The sequence below is a fragment of the Lathamus discolor genome, chromosome 4 (genome assembly GCF_037157495.1).
Source record: "Lathamus discolor isolate bLatDis1 chromosome 4, bLatDis1.hap1, whole genome shotgun sequence".
In the NCBI taxonomy this organism is placed as follows: domain Eukaryota; kingdom Metazoa; phylum Chordata; class Aves; order Psittaciformes; family Psittacidae; genus Lathamus; species Lathamus discolor.
Genome location: NC_088887.1, coordinates 49,234,999 through 49,252,575, shown reverse-complemented (window position 1 = coordinate 49,252,575; position 17,577 = coordinate 49,234,999). Strand labels below are relative to the sequence as shown.

At 40.6% G+C, this 17,577-nt stretch overlaps 1 protein-coding gene across 1 annotated transcript in view; it reads right to left on the bottom strand.

The window, feature by feature from the left end:
* Positions 1–1,622: 1,622 nt before the first annotated feature.
* The window catches only part of VEGFD (vascular endothelial growth factor D), a 30,102-nt gene continuing 14,147 nt past the window's right edge, over positions 1,623–17,577 (bottom strand). Inside the window, exons 2-7 of the mRNA XM_065677406.1 lie at positions 14,440–14,650; positions 10,760–10,950; positions 8,292–8,440; positions 6,906–7,003; positions 4,321–4,516; positions 1,623–2,284 (exon numbers count right to left, since the gene is read on the bottom strand). Of these exons, the coding sequence (XP_065533478.1) occupies positions 2,158–2,284; positions 4,321–4,516; positions 6,906–7,003; positions 8,292–8,440; positions 10,760–10,950; positions 14,440–14,650 (972 nt within the window). The 3' untranslated portion in view covers positions 1,623–2,157. The remainder of the gene's footprint in view (positions 2,285–4,320; positions 4,517–6,905; positions 7,004–8,291; positions 8,441–10,759; positions 10,951–14,439; positions 14,651–17,577) is intronic.

The window sequence follows — 17,577 nt, the reverse complement described above, 5'->3', positions numbered from 1 at the left end:
GACTTATTTGTCTCTCGGGTTGGAGCCATTCTGTTTTATGAAAGAAGTTAATGTTAACTAGTCAGGACAGAAAGGTGAGGAAGCCTCCCCAGATCAATGCTGATGAAACTCAGGCATAATTAATGCAGGGTTACAGTTGCTGAACTTCAGTTTAATAAAAGCATGGAAATGCAAAAGCTTAAGCTCTTTCCACAGAATTTAGCTGTGCAAATACTGTTGTATAGTTTCATGCAAAGGTATATTTTTACTCCACATGCCTCTGGTGCCACCAGTTAAGTGTCAGGCTTACCTCTGCAGCTCCCTTACTTTCTGAGGAATATCCTAGTGGTGTAGCCTATTGTCAATCCAGCCATAAAACTGGGATGCCCCCAGCTGAGCCAGGTGAGAAGTGATGGGCAGTTCATTCCTTTTATGCGCCCTTACATAGCTCAGGGACTTCACCCGCCATGTACATGTGTCAGAATTTAGAGCCTCTCAGAGGAGTGAGGGAAATGTGAGGGTGTGCTGCTAACAGGTTGATTCACCTGGGTTTGTACTGGGGTCACATTCCCCTCATCCATGCAAAGCACATGCTAGTTGCATGTGGCCTTTCCTCTGGAGGAAAACCTTCAGCAGGCGGAGCCCAGTGAGGACCAGGAGGTAACCCTGCTGCAGGGGCTCCACATAGCATGCTCACAGGGCAGATTGTGTTGCTTGGCCAGAGGAACCCAGGCCAGTTCCCAGCACAGGTAACAAAAGCAGCCTGCCAGTGTGTTTGCACAGACCTATATCACAAACGGCTTAGGAAGCTCTCAGAGTACTCATACAGGATCAAATCCTAAATGGCTTACTCAAACAAAAGACACATTAAATTGTTTGGTGCTTTGTCCAAAATTCAATCAATTTTACAGGACTGGGTCTGATATTATTTTAAATCAATCTATTTTTTCCCTATAGAAATATAAGGAAGAAATCTCAGGGGCACATCAAAACCCCATTTTCTCTTCCCTGTGTTGTGTCAAGCTCTCCATCTCTGCAGTGGTTGTTTCATTTGCTCTATTCCCTCCATTCACAGTGCAATGTAGAACTGAAGAATTCAGCAAAGTGGAAAAATTATTCAGTCATCAAGACCATCACTTCCAGTTCAGGATTACTGCTGACAATATTTTCTCTGGGCTGGCTCAGTCCTGACTTCAGTGGCTCAGAAAATAATTCTGTCCTTGTATTTGATTTGGGTAAAAAAACTGTTACTCAAGCCTCACACCGGTGAAAGGAATTTCAGTGCAAAAGAGAGATTTTCATAGGATGGTAAGCTAAAAGCAAAACCATCTTTTAGTGAAACATGCCTTTCTAAAAAACACTGACGAGTTAGTACTAGTGTGCTGTTACCCCCTTAGGGAGATTAACACATTACAGCAGAAACAAATAAATAAATCACACATGGCTGTCAAGCAGACGTGGGAAAAATTACTCTTTTTTACTGAAATGGTTTGATCAAGTGGCCTTGTTTCGACCTGGGTTTGGGCAGAAGCCAGTCCCAGTGGGACAAATATAAGAAGGCTGTACTTAAGATGGCCTTGGGGTTTTGCTTGTTTTCTTTTTGTTGGGCAGAGTTTTAAAGTAACAGAGGAAGATCAAAACCATTTGAATAACTGATGTATTTATTTTCTTATATACACTTAAATATGGCACATCTGACAGTAGTTGTACAATAAACTCAAAATGATAATCAAAGCTGGACAGTAGATCAAATAAGTCAGTGCTGAACCTACTAGAAGCCAAATCCTGTACACTGAATTTCTGAAGAAAGTTTCACCCAGGAACTGCATTAGCTAAGGATTCAGAGTCTAAGATTATCTAGTCTTAATCTCTGAAAGACTGCCTGGTGACCGTGACTCTTTACCAACATACCAGCTTCATCTTCCATCACGTAACATAGAACAAGCACTTTCCACTTTTCTTCGACACAGCCAGTACTTCACTGGTTGTTGCTACCTCTTAGAGAACAATTGCCAATGTCCCAAAGGATTCATCTGCAGTTAGTGATTAATAAATAAATGCAGACTGGATTCATTCTTCTGCTGTTAATGTGGAAGATGTTTGTGTTTACTATGGTTTGAAAGTCAGTGACAGCTACTTTGCAAAGCAGTGGATTTTCAGAGAATAGGGGGAGCTCAGTCAAGGAGTTTCTCTGCTTTGGGACCCATGAGAACCTCTCTTCTCCTTTGGACAACGACAATGCCTGGAACACACTGGTTTTGCAGTTGGGCATGTTCTGGGTTGGGATGGACATTTGTCCTCACAGCTGTTTGATAAAAGAGAAAAAACAAAAAGAGAGAACATTGTAATATGAAAATTCTTCACTGTCACATTCCTCAAATTGTTAATCTTTGAACACTGTAGTGCTGTCTAGACAACATTTGAGAAAGCGTCAACACCCTTACAACACAGGGAGATAAGACTTTGCTGCCTGACAGTTTTTGTCTACAGCAGTATGTCTTGCTGTTGTCCATTTTTTCACATCTATGACCTAAGCAATTCTTTCATTTCTTGAGAGCAGTGAAGTCCAGAGTGTTAGCAGTGGATAGTGCTCCCCTCAAATTCTGTGAAGGACCTTAACTCAACTGACGCTCCAGCTTTGGTTCTCCAGGAATAGTGGTCATAAAAGTCCTCTATCCAGATGACAGTAATTTCTAGAAGTCAAACTCATAGCTTCTAGAAATAACAAATGATTCCATTGGTCCCCTCCCACCTGTCTTAAACACAGAAGTGTCTAAGTCTCGTATTCTCACTTTGAGCTCTGCTGATTCTTTTAGCTATTTTTATACTTGTTGCCAACTATTTTATGCTTGTCCTTATTTTCAAAGCTGAACCTAAAGATGCAAAGGTTACTTTTTCCACAGCTTCTTCTCCATGAATGAACTTCTGAAGTTAATGAGAATGGACCTTGTAGGTGACCAGGTACTTGGAGAAACTGCATGCTGACTATCCTTCCATAAACTTTCAGACCAAGCTACTGCATGCACCAGGCTCTCTATGTGGGACCAAGGCTTTTTGAGAAATTGAAAAAATAAAAAAATGCATCCTGGCTTGTATCAGAACCAGCATGGCCAGCAGGACTAGGAAACTGATTGCCCCCCTGTACTCAGCACTGGTGAGGCTGCACCTTGAATACTATGTTCAGTTCTGGGCCCCTCACTAGAAGAAAGACATTGAGGTGCTGCAGCAGATTCAGAGAAGCTGGTGAAAGGTCTGGAGAACAAGTTTTATGAGGAGCAGCTGAAGGAACTGGGATTGTTTAGTCTGGAGAAGAGAAGGCTCAAGGGGGACCTTGTTGCTCTCTACTACCTGAAAGGAGATTGTAGTGAGATGGGGGTCAGACTCTTCTCTCAAGTAACAAGTGATAGGACAAGAGGTAATGGCCTCAACTTGCTCCAGGGGAGGTTTAGATTGGATATTAGGAAAAATTTCTTCACCGAAAGGGTGATCAGGCATTGGAACAGGCTGCCCCAGGCACTGGTGGAATCACCATCCCTCCAAGTGTTCAAAAGATGTGTAGATGAGGCCTTTAGTGACATGGCTTTGTGGTGGTCTTGGCAGTTCTAGAGTAATGGTTGGACTTGATGATCTTAAAGGTCTTTTCCAACCTAGTTGATTCTATGATTCTATGAAAACAGATTTTTTAAGAGGGCATTTTCTACCCAAGTTTTGGCAAAGAAACCTCAAAATTAGTTACACAAAAGGGTTAGGGAAAGGCATGTAGTATAACATCTCCAGAACAATTTTCCTGCTTCTCAGTGGAATCATGGCTGGTTGAGTAGGTTTGTATGTATACAAAATTGCATTAGCTCTAGACAATCACTTGCTCTGAGAACAAAATGAATAAGGAATGTATATTGTGGGTACCAACTTAGGGAGCCTTTGTCGCTAGATGTCTATGTGACTGAATTCAGCAGTCGCAGAGAACATGGGATGGGTTCTACCTACCAACAAATGCAAGACTCAGTATCTCACTGTAAATCCTCTGTGTCACACAGTAACTTCAGTTATAGCACAGGTGCACATCATTCCCTTAAGACTAGGGGAAAAACTAATAAATACTGGTAGTTGAATAGCATCCTTCTTCAGATTTCTTTAAAACATGTTAATTAAGTAAACCTTAGACTACTTCTATGAGGTAAATACTGTAAATATCATCTCTGTTATTACTATCTCCCTAACTGAAGGAAGGTATTTTGTCCTGGGTGAAGCTCCTAGCTAGTTCAGCACTTGCACCTCCAGTGTCTATGCAAGATAATTCAGATCTTGGAGTGTAGATACTGAATGCCAAGGAACACTTACCTGCAGGTTTCAGCATGAAATATCTTGTGTTTTAGAGCGCAGCTCTCCTGGCTCTCCCTACACAAATAGCAGCTGCAGTTCTCTTTACTTTGAAAGAAATCTGTGGGACACTTCTGTCTACAGATGCATTCACAATTTTCTTCATCAAATTCCATATGTTGCCCACACATAGCCAGCTCAGCAAGAGGAGGGAGTCCTGCAATAGTACATACCTCATTAGTGGTAAACTTTACTTGTCTAAATCCTGCTTTTGAAGAGACTAACTCTCTCTTTGTAATCACTAAGACTCACAGGTGTACTATCTGACACATTCTAGTCTTCAGAATTTCTGTTGTAGCTTGCTGTGAAAAAAAGGACTTGAGAGGATTGGACTGATTATTTCACTTACTGTAATACCTCCATTTATTGTGGGTTGAATCCTGCAAAAAATATTTGGGTGCTGTATATTAAAAGAGTTTAATGTTAGGTTTTGGAATGTACAAATCTTCACTGGACAGGAGGGTTTAAAAAGAAAATCTCAAAAAGGATTTAGTCTATGCCTCAGATGAAAATGTACATCCATGCAAACTGTCACACTCACCATGGAATATACTTCACTATTCATACACTGGGGAAACTTTGCAAAAGTAATGCTGTATCTAGTAAGGTGCAAGCTGGTCTAGCACTTCAATAAGGAGCATATGCAGACTACTCGGTGGAATATGGAAGAAAATACTTTGGTTCAGAAACAAAACCCCAGTCGAGTGATCGCACTGTCTAATACCTCATTTATCTGCCCTCAAAATACACATCTGGAGTACAATAAGAATCTGATCCTTGCAAAAAAGGATCCACAATTTTTGGAAGCTTTATTAAAATGCTAGCAGCACATCCCCAGCTACAGGTCAAGGCATATAATGTGTCATTGGGAAGGTAATTTCCTGTAGTTTTACAATTAGCTTTTAGATTTAACCTATGGAATGTGGAATGTAACCTATGTCTGCGACCTCTGCAGCCTGAGCTCTGATCTCAGTGGCCAGAAGAGGCTTGCACATTACTTGAAAGAAACCTTCATTATTATTTACTTAATGCTGGAAAACCAATATCCAGACAGAATAAAACCCACGTCCTATTGGAAGGGAGGAAGGAATCTGCCTAAAATTCTTGGAAGACAAACCTCTTCCTTGGGGTGATAAAGTCTGGCATGTGTGAAGTGGTATAGGGTGTTTTGGTCTCACTTTGTTTCAACATCAAAGACAGATTTTAAATTATTTTGTCTCAGTCACTGCCAAACACAATGTACTTTAGAGAATGATATTTAATCTGGGGAAATATTGAGTCTATGTCAACAAAAGCTATAATTCAACAAGCCACGAATCTTAAAGCTCCAAGCTGACCTTATGAAAGGCTAAGAGTTAAGAGGACTTCGTATTCACAGTCCTTTGGATTTACTCTGAAATATAAAGTACTAATCCTTTCTTGAGTGAAAAGTCTAACTTGAGCTTAACTACTTAACCTGATGTTTAGATGATCTGATCCAGAGTGAGAACAGATCCTTCAGAAACAACTATGAAACTGATCTCGTGCTTATTAAAATTAGAGATTATAATCAACAGACCACTTTATAAAGTTATTTATTTTAGTTTGCTAGTCCAGGAATTGCTTGCCAGCTTGCATTTACTGTTGCCTTGGATCGTTTATTCTTTTGCTTGTGGCATGTAGGTTAAACCACAAAGGCAAGGCTTCCTTCTGTGTCTGTCTGCTCTAGTGCTGTGTGAATTTTATTTTGACCAGTACAATTTCCTGAGAAAAAAAAAATGTTTAAAAAACTTTTTACAGGGCTTGGAGAATTTTTATCTACTCTTAATGTTTACTGCTAGTATCTTTAGACTTACACAGTTACCCACAGAGTATTTCCTACAAACTTCTTTGACAGATTACAGTTTTCCAGGAAAAGCAGAGGGATAAGGGAAGTAGTCTATACTTCTATGAATTTTACCCTTTTACATTTCCTTCCACAGACCTGAAGGGTTATATATGCATACTCCTGAGTATGTATGGCATATCAGCTTGAAAGCTTCCTACATATCTTATTATAAAAACTAGTCAAATACTTTGAAAGGTCATATAATCTTTTGCACTGACTGCAGATAACAGGCAGGATTTTGCCTATGTTATTCCGGGTTAAGTCTGTTCTTATAGATTTCCCACAATAAAAATTTAGCACCTTCTCCATGCAATATATTCCAGGGCAATTCTTTTCAACAGTTCAAAAGTTTTCCTAATTCACATCATACAGTTTAAAGCCTATGTAAAATAAAAAATTCTCCAGGGTATCTACTTCACTCTTTTTAATACTTTTCTATTTCTCATTCAGATTGCTTATACAGAGAGAATAAAACATCCAAGCAAAAAAACAGGAGATGGGGATAAGTAAATACAAGTGTTTGTTTTCAGATGAGTTTCTACACTCTAAGCCAAGTCTGTCTAGGGATGTGGAATCAACACTTAACTCTCTCAATTAAAAAATAGAACAAAAACATAATGAAACAAAACCAGCATGAAGATAGTAAAGCATAAGTGTCCATCTGTAATTTCGTCTTTACCTTCTCTTCTGTTGGGGTGCTGTACATCTACAACACATTCACATTTGTCACTATCCCAGATCCATCCATTATGACAAAGTTTGTTGGTAAAGGGGCATCTAGAAGAAAAGGAAAAAAAAAAAAAAACAACAAAAAACAAACCGAAAAACCCAAACCCCATAGGAATTAAAAAAAAAAAAATAAAAATAAAAAAATAATAGAAGCATCAGTGTAGTCATTTGGCAAAATGAGCATGATGGCATGCTGTACTTCATGAAGCTATGGCATCTGTGTGCGTTACTGCTGCAAAAAGAATACCTTGGGACTGGGTGGTTTTGCTGACAAGGCTGAGCTGTCTGGCTCCCAGCAACTAGAAAGAACAGGTACAGCACGTATTTCAGATTACATCCCTAGGAAACAGCTACAGTTTTGCAGCTCCCTTTTTCCGTAAAAGAGTTCTATCCCACCCAGGGTAGTCTTTGTCTTAAATTATTTCTGCCATGTAACTGTATTCAATTTTGCCAAGCTGCCAGAAAGTGCAGCTCCAGTTTATACGTTGCCCATGCTTAAGAATGTACAGTGGACTTTTCTCAGTTTTAGAGGGACCAGTTTGACTTTCAGGCACTTTGCTCTGGAAGAGGAACTCACAAACTGGAAGAAGGCGGCTGAGGTTTATCTGTATTCGTGTAGGAAGAAGACTCTGAGGGGTCAGCAGGCTGATTGAAGGCTCAAGTGGCTTTGCTGCAATGCCACCTCTCCCCTAGCCCAGTTGTCTACCTGAAGGGCAGTTGTAGTGGCAAGCCTATATGCAGAGCTGGACAGACATCTGACTTTCAGTGAGTCACTCAAGCTATCTGTGTTTCTAGAGTCTTTGTTAAATTAACATAGCCTGTTCTCACCAGGACTACAGGTATTTTATATCATATTTTGGATTAGATGTGAGATGACTTTTCTCCAGCCAATGAGCCTGAAAGATGCAAACCAGGACTGGACCAGAAAGCGAGAAGCCATGATTCACACTGACGCTTACCTGACATGCCATGAGGTTTGGCAGAGGGCTTTAGTTTGAGCACAGCACTCAAGCCCACTTGTGCCCTGCCTAAATAATGCATGAACAGAGTTGCTCATGTCAGGCTGAAAAAGTATATGCGCACATACCTAGATAGCCCCAGTGGAGCATAGTGATAATATGTGCACTTGAGCTCCCACTCAAGCACCTAAATGTCTTAATGCTTCCAGATGCTGCTGAACTAGCCTGTTATTTGTTGAATTCTGGCATCCACTCACTTCTGATTCACAAGGTTTAGTTGAAGCTTTCTAACGGAGAGTGACAATCATGTTGGGATAACATGAAGTGAGTGGACCATTTTAATGACCAAATCAGAAATTGTAAATGAGGGAACTTACCCATCTTCTTCTGGGTACTGCACAGATCTTCGTATGATGGCATACTGATGGCGCTGGGTATTTGATAGACACTTACAGCCTGTGTGATTAGCAATTTTGATTGGTACGGGCTCAGGAACACTTGTCAAGGGAACTGAGATCTCAAAGAGCTAGGTGGGTGAAATAACATTTACTTTTCAGTTTCCATTATACAATTAAAATTTGGAGTTTTAATTCAAAACCTCTTATTCTTTGCCACCACTTTTCCCACCCTCGTTCTTTTTCCAGAGGTAGTTACCATGAGCAAGTGGGCGCTGACGGTTTTGAAAAGTAAGCAATGCCCACCAAGAAAGGAAATTGCCACAATGGTGGTTCCAGTGCTGTATTACCAGCTGTTGAGCACCCAAGAGCACTCAAAATTATTTGCAAACACACTCAAAAGTTCTTCTGAATGCTTGGGTCAAATGGAAAATACAGGGGTTGGAAACTTTGTCCTCATTTATATCATCAGTTGAATTTCAATCGCTTATGGAGACAGCTATTTAACTGTCCTAGGGTATAATCCCAGCATGCATGTTTAGTCGCCTAATTTCACCTCTGCAGCCTCTTCAGAGATGTAAGAAACAGGAGTAAATAGAGTTCATTCCACTTCAGCTGTGTTCTTGCAGGGAATTGCCCTGGAAACATCTCTCTCTTGATTATAGCAGGAGCCTAAGGAACCAAGCAGCCTAACTGCAGTGCATGCAGATTGCTTAGGTTGATTTTTGTTTAGCCTTGTGGAAGCCCTGGTTCCTTGGGCAGCTACATGTCAGAGCTGTTGAAGTGACCCACCCCCCGCCTGTAGCTTCCCCAAGCCAGCTTTCTTCCCATGAAAATGAAGGCACACATAGGTTACATCTTTGCGTGCCAGCATGTCTTGGCTTAACGCTGCAGCCACATGTAGGCATTGAAATGTATTCCTAAGACAGACTGCTTGGACATTTGAATTTAGGTGTCACAGTGTCTGACTTCAGGTGACATGAATATCCTTCAGAGGATATTTTATGACAAGGAAAAAAAGATACTGTCACTAATATGGGAGTAATTCCATTCATTTTAGAGGAGTAAATCTGGACTGATGGTGGTGTATCCAGGAGTGGGACTTAGCTGGGGACTTTTGAGGGAACGGTTATTTTGAAGAATGCTGAAGGAATGTTACACTCTGCAAAACTGCACTTTTTCAACAAACTTGTAAACTGCTGCTTCAAAGCCACATAAATAAATAAATACATTTTAGCCTGACCTAGCTCCCTGAGCTGACCAGATGTCTTTTGTGTGTGGCCAGCACAGCTTTCTCCTGGTGTGGAATGAAAACAATTAATGAACATTGATGCAAGAAGGACAGGCCCTGATTGGCCCTGATTTATTTCACTCGAGCTATATTCCAGTACAACTAGACACAGTGGAATTAGATTCCAACAAACCTGAAACCAATACAGACATGAATTTGACTTGCTGCCCATGAGGACTTCAATTTTCTTTTCAAATCAACTGCCCTCCATCTTTGTTCTGATTTAAAGAAAAGCCTTTTTCATAAGTAAAATTTAGTGTTTTACTCCAAGTCAGAAGGTTTTATCAACTATAAGTAGGGATGCACAAAATGAAGGTTAATCAAGGAGGACCAGTCTCCTGTGCTCCTTCTGCAGGTGTGAACACAGGTGGTTTCATCTATAGTGCTGATTGAAAGCACTAAACTTGGAGCTCTGCTCATTCACCTACTGGAGCAAGATATCCCTGTACATAGACGCTACAGGGAGTCTACAGAAAGAAACTTTCTTGCTATTCTCTTTATGGTCACTTTTTGGCATTGGTCATTAAAACTCAGGTATTTGTCACCTGTTGTACCTAAGCAGTAATTGACTACTGTTTTAAGCCTTTCATTTCCAAAGATATTTGTGATTTGGCACATTCAGATCGTGAGGCACTCAGATTGAGAGCATCTGGTCTCTCCTGCTGAAAATGTCTCCTTTTTAGGCTGGCAAAACTGTACATCCAAAATTATTAGCCAGTCTTTTTGGCACTGATAGTAATTTTGAATATGCAGCACTTAGACTCCTGTCTCACACAGCAAAATTTTCCAGAGTCTTTCTTAGCCCTTTGGTGCAGAGGATTCCCATGAGCTAATACGCTTCAGAGGTCCCAGGTCCAAGTGACAATACATTAAAGAAGGATTAAACTTCTTTACATCATGTGAGCCTGCAGCCACTTTCTCAGGGCCTGATTTTCCATCTCTGCACATATATATCCATTTTTAACATTGCAATATGAATGTAAAATTGCCATTGCACATGCCTGCATTCACTCCGCATGGATAAAAAATTAATTCTACTGTTTGTTATGATAGTGCAGACAGATCTTTCATAACAGGATCTCTGAAACCAAACATCCTCCTTCCCCTCCCTTTTTGGATGGCCAGTGTAGAAAGAAAACAGATGAATAGCCTCATTTACCGTTTTCGACACGTAAGTTGTACTTGTATTCATGCAGCTCAGACTCTCCTCATTGCAGCAGCCCCCGCATCTGAACACATTCACACAAGGAGGCTTGAAAAATTTGTTGGTCGTTGTACCCAGCTCTTTGGCAACTTCCACACAGGTTTCCCTTGGCACACACTGAGTCTTTTGCCATTCCTCATCTATGACTGGAGAAAACACCACTTTTATGAGCAATCATGGCAAAGTTAAACCTCTGATTAGTGAGGCAGAAGCATTATATAAATAAAAATTAAGTGCTGGCAGGCCATTTGCACTTACTTGGATCGATTTGCACTTACTCTGATCGATCTAAGGACCGGAGAGAGTCTGAGTGCAAAATTACCCCAGTAATTTACACCAGCTGCACTGGCAGAGAGGTTTTTGCATGTATCCGCCTTTAGCTTTCAATGCAGATGACCAAAATCTCCATTAATTCCAGTGGTTTAAATAGAGCTGCATTGATTTCCCCTGGCTGAGAGTCAGCTCCACGGTGACTGACAAAGCTGGCCACCACCCTGTTCTCCTTTTCTCCAGGGCAGACCTCTTTATTGTCATTTTATCCTCTCTTTGTGTGAACCCCAGCACACACTGAGCAGAGCCTGGGCCTGACTGCAAGAGCACATTAATGATTAACAGATTCTGGTCAGAGGGTATTAATACTCCTACTGGATGTCAGCCAGAGAACACTGTTTCCAAAATGTCTAATGAAATCCAAGACAAACACTCTCACACCTCAGTACCATCAGGGGGTTCAAGTCTGAATAACGGGAATATGAATTCAAGCATGATTTATCTATTCAAAACACTGTGGCATCTTTCAAATACCGAGTTGTTGTAGACTAGTAATTTATTTTAGATTGATCTGTCAAATTCTGACTGTGAGAAGGAAAAATGCATTAACTGACTGAACCAGAGGGAGAAAACAGTGACATTTACATAATATTATCTCGAGTCTTATTAAGAGGTGGCCCTGCTTTTTTTGGCTTTTGCTTACCTGTTATGGAATTACTCAAAAGTCACCAGTGCTTATTCTTTAGTACCTCTTAAAATCACAAAAAACATTTTTCCTGTCTGGCCCCCTCCATCAGGCTTCTGAAAGCTCAAAAGCAACTTCTATACTATCAAGACAATTGCTATCCCATTGCAGCCCACCACCCTACTATTGTGCAAGCAGTGGATACATTTACAGGGAAGTTCTGAAAATGAAAATGTAAAAAATCTGGAGCACTTTTAATCCACATGCTATACTTTTTCTTCAGGTGACCATTTCTTTCTATCTTTCCTACCTGACTTTCCTTTTATGTTTAGCTTTTTCTTCAACCAACTCTGTATATTTAAATCAGCTTGTTTATTCCTGCAAAGTCCTTCCCAAAAGTTGATTCACTCCACTTTCTAGTTGTAAAAAAACACAAGAAATAAGAGCTTGGGGTCTGAATTATGATTTTACAATAAACTAAGAGAAGAATCACTAAAATCAATAGAACTTTATGTAATGTTTTAGATAATATTAGTCTATCAAAACAGCAATCTAATACTAGGACTCAAAATAGAAAATAAACTGCTTGCCAGACTCATTAAGGTATGTGCATGTAATCACTTCAGATGTCACTTCAATGAGTGTAAGCAGTGATGACCTTTCCAACTGCACACATCCTCAGTTTCTTAACCACTTCTTTAGCAGAAGGGCTGTTATAGGAAGGGGCGGTCACAAAGAGGTGGATGTCACATTTTGTTCAACCTGATATTTTTGGTGAGCGAGCACAGGGCAGCTGCTGAGATATTTGGCTCTGATAGAGAGTCTAGCTTGAGAGCACTGCAGTCCTAGGTGAGCGGAGCTGCTCGGGGAGGCTGTGGTTAGACAGAGTGACATGAAATTTCAATGTATTTATCTTTAAAGCTCTAGAAAAGAGGAAGAGAAACTCCTGAATTTACCCTGCAGGAGTTTGGGGTGCTATGGAAGATGATCTAGCAGTGAAGCAATGAGCAGCCTTGACCCAGCCTTCTTGTCAAAACACTTTACTAAAACAAAACAGATGCCCTTGGCAAAAAGGTCATTGCTTAATGACTGGAAAGGGTGTGGGGAAAAAAAATACATGTTTATAAGCTTGTTTTTCAAAAGGAGCTTTAGTACCCTGAACTTATTAGGATATTAGAACAAAAGTAGTTTCTGTTCTGGGGTAATTCCACTTTGGATGGCAGAATGGAGAATATGACCTGTTAGGCTTTTTTTAACCTAACTTTCAGTGCCTTGACTTTGAGAAAGCTAACATCTCTGTGTCTAGAGTTAGACTTCTAAAGGGAAAGTAGGAAGTGACTTAATGGCTGTTCCAAGCAGAAAATTACATCTATATGACAATAGTAGTCTGATTTTATTACCTGAACTGTTAAATTATTGTGCCACTGAAAAAAAAGCCCATTGCAATATGCAGTTCCTCAGTAACATTTGATAACATCCTCTATTGTCTTGTTGTTTTGACAATAGGAATATTCTAATTTTTCAGAAATGCTCGTGCTCACTAAATGAGCAGTGGTGGGTAGAGAATTACAGGACTTGACACTGGATAATACTTCTAATAACTCAATAGTTAATGTTGCTGTGTAGACATGTACAGCTATGTAAACAAAATGCTTCTCATTAATTAAAGCCCTTTTTATTGTTATTCCAATGTGTATTTGGTTTAGTTTTTTTCTGTACAAAATTTCTATGAGAAGTTTAAAACCCTCTTCAGACTGGCACTCATAGCTGCATTTCTGTGCTGTGGCTCAGAGAAGCAAATTAAGGCCTTTTCTGGGCCATAATTCAGCTGAGTAATGGTGTGCAAATATGGCTGTGGTTATTGTGAAAGTGTTACTGGAACAAGATCAGCAATATCTGTTTTCCCCAAAGGAAATTGATATGATTATATCACTTCAGGGTAAAGACTGAACAAAAAAATTACTCGCTTGGTCTATCCTTCATTAGTCTACAGGGTAGATTTGCTGTTGGATATCCATTTCATAGACCAAAGTGTAGTAACTGAGCCTTTATGCCTATGAATATATAATGCATCTTGAATCTTTCACCTAGAAAGAACAATATTAATTTTTGCAGCAGATGAGGGAATAGATTGTGATTGCCTGCATTCAGATGTTGGTTTATTGTTTCAAGATTTACTTCTTTCTGGATATACTTCCTCAAATAGATTGATATTAGGGCAATACCTTCTTACTCTGCAATTCTGCTGCTGATGCAGTGCCTCATATCAGAGCACACCGAATAAAAGAAGGGATTTCTATGCCAGTGGTAAAGCTTGTGTTTCTGCCTGCAAGCAAATTCTGAGATTTAGGACAATGCTGCTGGCTGGTCCCTCAGTCAGCCATTCCAACCTGCTCTTTGCACATTGACTTCTCCTCCATTCTTTGAGCTGACAAACCTATACATAATACATCTTCTCTTTGGAGAGTATATAGAGAAAAATAAACCTGATTTGGACACAAAACAGGGAGGCATACTCAGGCTGCTGCCTGACATTTTTTCATACAAACTCATTTTCCATGAATGCTCTGTTGTTCCCAGTACGGGTGTATTCTAGGAAACCCTGGTACTTAACACTTTACTGCACAAGAATCAGTGGTCCTGAAGCCAAGATCAGACTCAGCTGCAAACCTGCACCTACCTTTCAGTGTATCAATATCATAGAAAGCAGCAGCAAATCTGGTAGAGCGATGTGATGCAGAGCGGGAGTCTAAATTGGCCAGACTCTTAAGTTTTAGCCTGCATTTCCACAGCTTCCAGTCCTCAGAGTGAGTGATGCGAAGCAGCTCTTCCAGGCTGGATGCTCTCCTGATCTGCTGTTCTGACCGCTCCAATGCTGACAAAGATGTCCTCTGGAAGGGAAGGGGTAAGTTAGAAAGCCAGTACCTTTAAAGCCTTCCACCAGTGCAGCACATGGAGCACTTGCAGAAAAAGGCAGCACATTACAGAGAGCAGCCGAGAGTACTTAGGAAAACAGTAGCACACAGAGATGTTCCAGGGTTTGATAGTGCCCAGCACCACACTGATGTGCAGGATTTGTGTCCATGTAAAGTCTGAAGGAAGGATATCCACTTCCTCACCTTTTCCATCACAGCCCTCAGAGCTATTTGACAAATGCAGGGTTTGCTGTTCCCTGGTCCCCAGGGAACCTGGCAGACATCAATGGCATTGCTGCTGATGATCAGCCTCAGCTGGCTGGCCATTCAAGTGTGAATCCCAAATCACTCCTATAGACAGCCTGAATGAGTTCAGCTGGTGAGCACAAGCCACGTGCCTTTGCAGCAAGCCACCTCAGGTGCCAAAACTGTGGTGCCAGCCGTGAGACATCACTGTATGGTGATACAGCTGGAAGCTGCCCGAAGTATGAGGGCCTATCTATGTGTCAGGCAAACGCAGCATTCGACATGCTACAAAGTGGAGGATGCACCTGCGATTCCCCATCTGACTACTGTTTGGGTCATGCCCAAGTCGGCCAAAGTGGCCTCAAGTCCAGCCTCAGCACCGTGACTGCACAGCAGCATTAAGCACAGTCACTGCATCTTCCACCTGAGTGATATATGTGACCGTTCCCTGCTCCCAGGGAAGAACACTCCCTACAAAGACCTACACCGTCAGTTTAACATTGCTATTCTCTTAAAAAAATACCTGTTTAATGAAAACTTAGTGCACAGCACCCCAGAACAATAGTGGTGTCTTTGCTGCTGCTTTCTGACATCTGTGTTTGTGTGTTTATCAAGACATTGAGTATTCATTTCCACTGACTCACCCAGATCTGCTGAAAACTGTTGCCTTCAACACAAATACAAGATTATTGTAAACGGCTGTCTTGCACTGGGCCTGTGCTCCCAGCTATACTCTCTGGTCATGTAGTTGACTGTACTTTTTGACTTGCATGTAAAGAGCTGCAGTGCCAGTTATCATAAATAAAGTGGCAGTTCTTAAAAGCAAAGCTGAACTATAGGAAGCTGGCAAGGAGTTGTGTAGCAGTCTGAACAGCTAGCAAGTAAGTGCTCTGTATAGGACTGGGGAAGGGGTGGTGGAAAGGGTCACCTATAAGAGGAATATTTTTAGATGAGATCTGAAACCCAAGCACTGAGCGCATCTGTTATTTGTTATTAAAACATCTGTGGCATTTATTTTGCAATAATACAGATGTTAGCCTGTACATTCGGGCCAAGTCAATTTTTGGGTAATTACCTTCTACTGACCTAAAATTCCCTATGTAGTTAAATTAGAATAAGTTATTTGCTCTTCTTTATGCCCATACAGAACATTGTATTGTGCTCTAGCAAGCTGCCATGTTTCATTATAGAGGTGGCTGGTTTTCATAGGTGAATGCTGTCTCACGCACTTTATATGTGGTGAAAACTGGAAAACCTATTTCAACAGTTTTGGACAAATAGCTCAGAAGAAATGTGAATACTTAGTACCAGAAAATGGATTTCAAGATAGATTTACAAAAAAGCTATCTGGAATTTTGCTGATCTAAGCAAGCTGAATTTCAGCTTGAGGTCAGTGCGTCAAGACTCATTTGTTCTAAGAACCGCAGCTTGTATTCACACCCATTCACAAACTGTCTCCTTGACCTTGCAAAACATGTGAGTGTAGAACTGGCACTGGCATGGTAATAGGAACAAAAATATTAAAACCGAACTCTAATAATCATTAACAAGACTCTTTTTCTCTCTTTGAGGTCAAAAAGATGTTCTAGCTGAATCAGCATCTTCTGAATTAGACAGCATTGACAGAGAACCTGTAAAATGAGATGACGGTATTCTGTAAATTAGAAGATATATCCCTGCATTCGTTGTAAGAGTCACTGGCTTAGGACTAGCTTTTCCAATTCTTTTACTCTAAATATCAAGAGAAAAAAGAATACACGCCTTTACATGGTCAGCAAACATCTCTGGGTTTGTCTAAAGCAAGAACATGTATTATTTTAAGGATTTTTCTATTTTTAAAGCTGTACAATTTCCTAATGTGGACTGAACACACTGAGATTAACTAACTCATGCCTTCACAAGTACTATTGTATAGAAAGAGGAATGAGTTATATTATTAGAAGTCATTTTTATACCAAAAAAATGCATCTCCAATAGGATTTGAATTCTAGTAATAATAATAAAAAAAAGTACCTCTGATATTGATGCATCATAGTGGTATTGACAAATTGCCTAGCCACCCCAGGCCCAAAAGATCAGGAAAGGTATCAGTGTGGTGGATCTCTGGTCAAATCAATCTCACCACAGTTATCTGGGGTATAAAACATCTGAAGAGAGGCACCTAATTTTGTTCCAATCTACCTAAGAGCCAAAACAGGAACAGTAAATACCACCTTATGTCTTTGGTTTGACTCCTCTGAGACTACTACAATAATCTCACTTAGAATGTTCTTCTAAACACTTGCTAGAGCACAGACTGTTCAGCATCCAAAAGGACATTGCTTATCTTTACACACATTAGCCATAAAAGTAGCTATGCACAACTTAAAGGCATTCAAAACTAAAAGCATAGAAAGTTAAAAGAAGTGCAAAGTGCAGCAGCCCCAGTCAGCAGGGCATGGCCTTACTACCTCAGACACCACAGACTGAACTGCTCCAGCTGGGCACCCTCTTACTACAGCACAGCAGCACTGACTAGTGTGTTGTCACAAAATCTTCCCAAGGCATTAATTTCTGGCCATCCTGCAGCATCAAATGAAGACACAGAACCTCTTACAGTCTCAGATAATGAAGATAATCAGAGGGCTGAAGCACCTCTCCTACAAAGGCTGGGAGAG